This window comes from Macrosteles quadrilineatus, unplaced genomic scaffold (assembly GCF_028750875.1).
Source record: "Macrosteles quadrilineatus isolate MER2022 unplaced genomic scaffold, UCM_ALF_1.0 Scaffold_816__1_contigs__length_30641, whole genome shotgun sequence".
NCBI classification, from domain to species: domain Eukaryota; kingdom Metazoa; phylum Arthropoda; class Insecta; order Hemiptera; family Cicadellidae; genus Macrosteles; species Macrosteles quadrilineatus.
Window position 1 is genome coordinate 15,060 of NW_026543409.1, and position 8,608 is coordinate 23,667.

The 8,608-nt window shown below is 32.7% G+C and overlaps 1 protein-coding gene across 1 annotated transcript; it reads left to right on the top strand.

The window, feature by feature from the left end:
- The first annotated feature begins 518 nt into the window (after positions 1 to 518).
- Positions 519 to 2,354, top strand: LOC128982631 (uncharacterized). The gene is made up of 2 exons (XM_054401580.1): positions 519 to 771; positions 1,819 to 2,354. Exons 1-2 carry the CDS (start codon positions 519 to 521, stop codon positions 2,352 to 2,354), a joined length of 789 nt encoding a protein of 262 aa, XP_054257555.1.
- Positions 2,355 to 8,608: the final 6,254 nt, after the last annotated feature.

Here is an 8,608-nt window from a genome sequence, read left to right on the forward strand (position 1 = left end):
TGATAAAATACAATAGTTACTAGCTTTAGTTTTACAATTGACTACCATGTAACATAACTAGGCCAAAATATCTTAATAACAATAATTTTTGTATCTCACCATCCCTGCAACATAAATATCTATTTTATTTTTGCTGCATTTCAAATTCAATACTTGAGCTTAATTAATTTTACGCTTAATAAAGGTTTGAACCATCTCAGTTGGTTTGAATATAAACTAAACTATTATATATTACTGATTACAGCTTACTAATTTACTGTTATGGTTTCAGGAATCTGCGTGTGTAAATTTGCTCAACCTCCGACCTTCGCTCAACCTCCAGCCTTCGCTCAACCTCCGGCCTTCGCTCAACCTCCAGCCTTACTCTTTAACCACTTTCATCTCCCAGACTTCTAAACTCTCAATTAATCAGGTATGTGCATAGTTAAATTATTAAAAATTCAGTTTAAAATACCATAAACTATTAATAGGTTTAAACATGCCAACGTTTACAATTGTATCTTATTCTTAATTTCAGAATGAATTCAATTGGGTTTCTAAAGCTGTCCGAGCTCGCTTTCATCCCGTATAGACACACAAACAAAGCAGCAGGCTTAGACCTAAGATCACCAATTAGGGTTACTATTCCTGCAAATGGGAGAGCTTGTGTGTTGTTAGATCTAGCAGTTACACTCCCTGCCAATTGTTATGGCAGAATTGCACCGAGATCTGGTCTCGCGTTAAAAGAATGTATTGATGTGGCAGGCGGAGTGATTGATGCGGATTTCGCTGGTAACATAGGGGTTATACTGTGCAATCATTCAGATGAGGATTATATGGTAGAAAGGGGAGACAGAATCGCGCAATTAATTTGCGAAAAGATTTGCTATCCGCAGGTGTATGAACTAGTTTGTATAGATGAAACAGAAAGGGGTGCAGGAGGTTTTGGTTCTACTGGACGATAGATTGCAATCTGTAATGTAGCAGAAGTCTAGGATGGGAAATTTAATTTTTATTTAACAATACATTTTATTAACAGTTTAATATTATTACTATATTACTTGTGTAATAATAATAACATTAGTAATTTTACTTATTTACAGTAATGGCTCCAACACGGCCAAAACAAGAAGGCATAGCTTCAAAATATCAAATTAAAATATTGCAGATATTTAAAAAATATAAGAAAAAGTTTCATAAGCTAATTGTAAAATAAGATTTCTGGATAGACAGGTTTCTTGTGTTAGTAATTCAATAGATTTTTAGTGGGTTAGTTGTGAGAATGTAAACTACATTTAACTTTAAAACCCAAAGCTCAAAATCAAATATTACTGTTTCATGAAATGCTATTGCAAGTTTAAAAATTGTAACATTTTTTTTACATATTTGCAGTCATGAATTCTCAGACACCATCTAAACAGTCAGTTGAAGAGGGCGTTGTAAAATCTGCAGTGGGCATGATCAGTTTACTACAAATAGTACAAAATCTAATTACTCTTGGATTAAATTCAGTAGAACGATGGCTGAATATAATTCCAAAATTAAGAGACTCTGAACGATTCTATTCTCATCCCGAACTTGCGAATCTCCAATTGCTGCTAACTCAAATATCTCAACATTTACATTCAAAACTATTTGAATTTTTCCCTAATGATCTATCACAAGAAAAACTCCCAAGACTCTTGGCTAAGGAAATCTCATCTAAAGATCTAATTAAATGCGTCAAACCTTTGCTAAAGAAAAAAAATTTCAGTGATAGGTTCTTCTCAATTGAAACCAGCAATTTTTTGAGTAGTACAGTGGAAGATGCTTTGGCTGTTTTTAATTGTGGTTTACCAGAGCCTGAGGTTAGCTTGATTGAAGATGATGATAATGATAAACCTTCAGTTCCAAAAAGAACCCATGAGCCCAGTGTTAAGGTTTCCCTTAAGAGGAAAAGAAATCGTTCACCATCTCCATCTGAGTCATCTGAAGCATCATCGGGTGATGAACATTCCGAGGCTTCTGATTCTGGATCCGAATCAGATAACTCAGACAAGTTTGATAGGTTGTTTGTTGTAAAGTCCACAAAAAAATCCTCTAACATTAGACAAACATTTCAAACTCAAAAGAAAAGATTGAGGAAGAAACTTATTACACCCGGTGAGGAGGGTCGTTACATGATTAAAATAGAGCTAACCGACACTAAAGATCTTAAGAAATGTCCAACAAGCAAGTTTTGGACTAAAGTATCAACTAAAGCTGTTTTTTTGACAGAGCCAAAAACTCACATTTTCAAAAAGATTAGGAATGTTTTGTATGATGTAGGAAGAGCAATAAAAGAAACGCCTGGAGTAGAGTGTGAGGAGGTTAAGCTGGATAGGAAAACTAATTAACAAGCAATTGTTTGTAGGCGTAGTACGTTATTAGATAGTTAGCTTATTACAAATAACTTATAAATAGTGGTGTTAGTTACACAATTGTAGAGGAGAAACCATTCTAAATAGTTTTGTTAATCCACAGGATGGAGGTAAGCTCGGAAGGGGAAATGGAAACGGACGATGAAAGTGTTGCTCGAACACATTCTAGATTTTACCGGTCGTGTTCTGGACCATTTAATGAATTTGTTGAATTAAGAAATGCATTCAGCGGGAACTTGAAAACATTTTATCTTAAAAACGGTGATGAGGAAAATAAGGACTTGTGTTTTTTGTTAATTTCTGTGGAATCAAAAATTAAAAGTATTATTCAAAACCTTTTAAGTGACTATGGGGCTTTAAAGTTCAATATAGTTAGTGAATGTACTTATATTAAACCAGTGACAGATGAAATTCAACTAAGAACATTTAAAACCAAAAACAAGGCTGTGCTGGAAAGCTCTTCAATAAACTCAATTTTGAGAAAAATGTTTAGTAAGCTGTGTTATGAAGAACATGAATACGAAGGGAAGGGATCAGGGTGGACGCTGTCAACTGTTGATGGATTGCTTCTGAGATTTAGCAGGTATAGACCATTGCGAGGAAGCACCTATATTCCTCTACCAAAGGAAATCGCATTAAAGAAAGCCGTCATCAATCCTAAGAACCATCGGGATATGAACTGTTTTGAATGGTCTCTCCTAGTAAAATACACAAATGATTGTAGAATAACTGCTAAAACTTTAGAACATAGACACAAATTCAACTTCACAGGAATTTCCTTTCCCACACCAATCAAACAAATAAGTAAATTTGAAAAACAAAATCCCGGAACCAGTGTTAACGTTTATGGTTTAAATCAACAGAACATAGTCTATCCTTTAAGAATAACCAATGAAGAAAAACCTAACCATTTTGACTTGCTTTTTATCTCAAAAAATGGTGTTAACCATTACTGTTATATTAAAGATTTGAGTAGATTAATAAGGAAACAATTAACTACCAACACTGGAAAATTGTCTATCTGTAAACGATGTTTTAAACATTACCAAGGTCCTAAGAGGAAAGTAAATCTAACTGCCCATTTAACTGACTGTTCCAAACAGACCCCAGCAAGAGTAGTAATGCCATCCAAACCATCAGTAAATAATCAATCTGACCCGTCAAACATTTTGAAGTTCAAAAATCATCACTATTTACTTAAACTGCCAATTGTTTGTTATGCTGATTTTGAATGTTTGTTATTAAAAACAAACAAAAAAGTTTCTGATAAGACCTATGTTAATAATGTTCATGAACCAATGAGCTTTGGGGTGTATGTTGCTTATGATGATTCTCTGCCTTCTTATATAGCTAACTATTTGCCTAAAGAACCATACATTTATCGAGGGTTAGATGCTCCAGCAAAATTTATGCATTACATGAAAACTCTGGCTAATTTAATTGGTGATTTAACCCAATTAAATGTCCCTATGTTGCCTTTAACAAATGATGAGAAACAACGGTTTAAAAATGCCTCAAACTGTGAACTGTGTGACTGTGAATTTACATTAATTAACTGTCCAGTTCGTGATCACTGCCACTTTAGTGGACGATTTAGGAATGTGCTGTGTTCACAATGTAATCTTAAGAGACAATCTCAGAAATTTTTACCAGTATTTATGCATGGAAGTTCTAACTATGACAACCATTTTGTAATAAGAGAATTAGGGTGTGATAATTACAGAGACGGTGTAATACCTAATTCAAAGGAAAAATATGTTACATTTTCCAAATATACTCAATCAGGCATTACTTTAAGATTTGTGGATACTTATCGTTTTATGGATCGATCATTAAGTAACTTGCCAAAAGAAAACTTTTCCCATACTAAAAAGTTTTTTCATGAATCTGATTTACCTCTGGTCACTCGTAAGGGAGTGTACCCATACCAGTATACGGATAGCTGGGAAAAACTAAATGACAAACAATTGCCAGACAAATCCTTCTTTTACAAGGGTTTGGGAGATCCAACGATGGTTGATCCAGAAAATGATTCGTACCCTTATCAACTAGAACCGATTGATGAAAATGAATATCAGCATGCAAAAACAGTCTGGTCACATTTTAAATGTAGGGACTTAGGAAGCTATAGTGATCTCTATCTTAAAGTAGATGTACTACTACTTTGTGATACATTTGAGAACTTTCGATCAATTTGTGTTGAAAATTATGGATTGGATTGTGCTCATTACTTTTCTTTGCCAGGTTTAACATTTGATGCTATGTTAAAATACACAAAAGTAGAATTAGAACTGTTTACAAACTATGATATGTATTTGTTTATTGAAAAAGGTGTAAGAGGTGGAATCACATCCTGCTCTAAAAGATATGCTCGTGCTAACAATAAATATATGAAAGAGTTTTATGATCCAAAAGTAGAAAGTTCTTATCTAATGTATTTTGATGCCAATAACCTCTATGGCCTAGCCATGAGTAAATCTATGCCACTAAATTCATTTGAATGGATGAACAAACAAGACATAGCATCTTTTAGAGTAGATGATATTCCTGATGACTCTTCTGTTGGTTTTGTTTTGGAAGTTGATGTTGAATATCCAATTTATCTCCATGATTCACACAATGACTTACCACTTTTTCCTGAAAATAAACCACCACCAAATTCTAAGCAAACCAAACTGTTAACTACTTTAGAAAATAAGGAAAGATACGTTACCCATTATTTAAACCTTAAACAGGCTATTCAACTAGGCTTGAAAGTAACAAAAGTCCATAGAGTCTTAAAATTCAATCAAAGCCCTTGGCTTAAACCCTACATAGATTGGAATACTGCAAAAAGAACATTAGCTAAAAACCCTTTTGAGGAAGACTTGTATAAAAAAATGAACAATGCAATGTTTGGTAAGAGTATTGAAAATATACGTAAAAGAATGTCTCTTGAACTGGTGACATCACAAAAACGTTTGGATAAATTAGTTTGTAAGCCTACATTTTTGAATAGAACTATTTACAGTGAATCCTTAGCTGCTGTCTCTTGTTCAAAAGAAAGTATTGTTTTTAATAAACCCATTTATATTGGGTTTACAGTGCTAGAGCTGAGTAAATTTCATATGTACGATTTTCACTACCAAATCATAAAACGGTTTTTTGGTTCAAATGTTAAACTCTTGTATTCTGACACAGATTCACTTTTTTATGAAATTATCACTAATGATATATATGTAGACATGAATAGCCCTGAACTAAAACAGTATTTTGATACTTCTAATTTTTGTAAGAATCATCCATGCTTTTCAGCTAGTAACAAGAAAGTGCTAGGTAAATTTAAGGATGAATGTTCTGGCAAAATAATTATTGAGTATGTAGGTTTGCGTCCAAAGCTTTACTGTTATGAAATATTTGAACAGGTTGTTAGGAAAAAAGCTAAAGGTGTTAACAAAAAGGTTGTGGAAAAAGCCATCAATTTTGATGATTTTAAAAAATGTTTGTTTAATAGGGACTTGAATATTTGTAAGAAACAAACTCTGTTTCGGTCAAAAGATCATAGAATTAGCACTATTACTATCAATAAAATTGCAATGAATGCAAATGATGACAAAAGACATATTCTAGATGATGGTATTAACACCTTAGCTTATGGACATTTTAAATTATGTCAGTGAAATATGTAAATAAACTTGTATATATGATATTAATTTGTGTTTTTAATTTCCTTTATTATAATGGTATAAGGTTAACATATAACAACATATTTTTAAAACAAGATTTATTTATATAATACACTATTTACATAACCTTTTTGACAGTTCCAGACAATGGAGAGTAATACACTAATCCATCACTTATAATCAAACAATATGCAGCAGTATTTGCAGGAACTGCTTTTGTAGTTTCAATTTCAAGACGTACATCAATTGTGCCACTTTTTAAAGTTTCAGATTGTTTAGAACAATCACATACAAATAATGGTGAACTCTCAATGAAGTCTTTTTTGCTTATACATGGTTGATCATCACTTCCTGCATAGAAAGAAGATTGAAACTTTGCATAGTACTCATATAACAAAGCTTTGTTTCCATTCAATGGATCATATGGGTAGTATATTCCATTTAAATAAAGCCTTATGTTATTTAAATCACAAAAATCAAAATGTGATGCATTTTTATTATTTTTTTCTTTACGTTCAGTTTGGAAACCTACAATAACATATCTAGGTTTCTCAATAACTGATAGTGTCTTAACAGTCCATGTTTGAGAAGTGGTTTGAGGTAGCACAGGGTACTCATGCATTTGCCACCTCCTAAAGGCAATTCTTAAAGGTTGATCTTTTTCCACTAGTTTTAGAAGTGATAGTTTAATTTCATCATCAATTTTCACATAAGGCATTTTCCAGATAAGTTTGGTTATTACAAATTTAACAGTTTGTAAAGATGCTGCAGCTTGCAATATTGCATTTTTGTCTGATGAAGATCTTAACAATACTAGTTCTTGTTTCACATTTAGCAAAATCTCTTTAAAATCTTCAGCAAAACCAAGCAACAGCTTGAGTGGTACACAAAATGAAAAGTTGGTTTTATCTTCAAGTACATCAATCTTAGGTAATGTCCAGCCAGCGTTCCCCATCCAGTGAACATCTCCAGGACGTGATGTAAGTATATTTTTCATTGTAGTAGTTATTCCAACATTTTTTACTCGATCTATTTCTGTTCCACATAGCTCATATTTTATTTCTTCGAATAGAAATGCGATTGCATTATTTATAAGATTAGTTGTAGTATCATCATTTCCATCCAAAGTTCCCTCAATTAAAATATAACTCTCACTTGGTAACGTATATACATCTTGCTGGTGAATTGGTATTCTTATTTCATCACTGTTTCCAAAAGTGTTTGATGAATAAGAATTGTGAGAATGGAATTGAAAGTCAATGACACTGTTGTCAAAGCTTGATTCAGAATTTATATTTAATATTCGATTCATTTCTTCTTGAATATCCCAATATTTTGCAAAAATAATAAATTTTCAGGGGATAAAGTTTTGATAAACTTATTGTTACTACGCACTGTAAAGTTGGATGTGGATGGCAGGGCTGCTCTTTCCTCAATGACTGTATGTTGAATGCTGGGATATTTATGTATAAATGGTTCTCTTTTTTGATTATAATTCCTAAAAAAGACTAATCCCATTTTTTATCTGCGCTGCTTTTCTCTTATAACTATACGTATATTTATATTTTCCCCTCTCAGATTAACTAACTCCCCGTTTTGATCTTCTAAAGCAATTATAAACTCTTCCAAACTATTTTGTTTGTTTATTGGAAGATAAGTTATTGTATTTGGTTTCTCAACAATTTTAAACCCCGGTGCTACAGTTGGATAAAACTCATGTAATACATGTCCTTCAACACCGTCAATATAAGATCCTCTTACAATATTACAAGTGATCCGTATGACATCTACTTTGTTAATGGAAACTTGATTGGGTGATTCAGTCCATTTATTTGGCTCAACCATGATTTTGTCGCTAAATCCAAGGAGAGACCCTAATGTTCCTTTTTTTGTGAAGTCTATTCCCTTGTCACAGAATATTTCACATTTTAAAGTGTTATTGTTAGCAACAAGTTTAAATTTAATGTCAAGTTGCTGCCTTTCTATTTGCTTATTAATAAACTCATTTATACTTTCAATTTCATATGATCCTGTAGGAAGGCTAATCACATCTCCATTTGAAAAATATAATTTATTATTTTCATTCTCCTCCACGTTGGGTATTGAATTATAGGTCAACAAATCATGGAACCCCATTTCCCATTCATTTGATGTTGATAAATCAAATGGTGGAAACAGCGTATACCTAATACGTGATGAACTCCCTTTTATGCAAATCATTATGTATGACTGGCTAGAAAGTCTAAACACAAATGACCACAGTTCACTTCATCCTCCTTTTGTATAGGAAAATAATTATATCTAACCTCAGTGTGGTAAGGTCCACTGTTAAAGTAGCGTTGAAGTTCAACTGGTGGTTTGAGATTTCCAAAGCTGTCAAAATATTGGACTCTGAAACCATTTTTTGTATAACACACCCAATGTGTCCCCTTTCCATTGTTGTCATCCAAATTAACGATTCCAGATTCCTTTTCACTTATATTATGAGGCAGTAAATCCCGCATAAACACTCCTCTAAAATTAGGTATATTTAAACGTGAAACCCACTTTAAAATATCCTTGTTA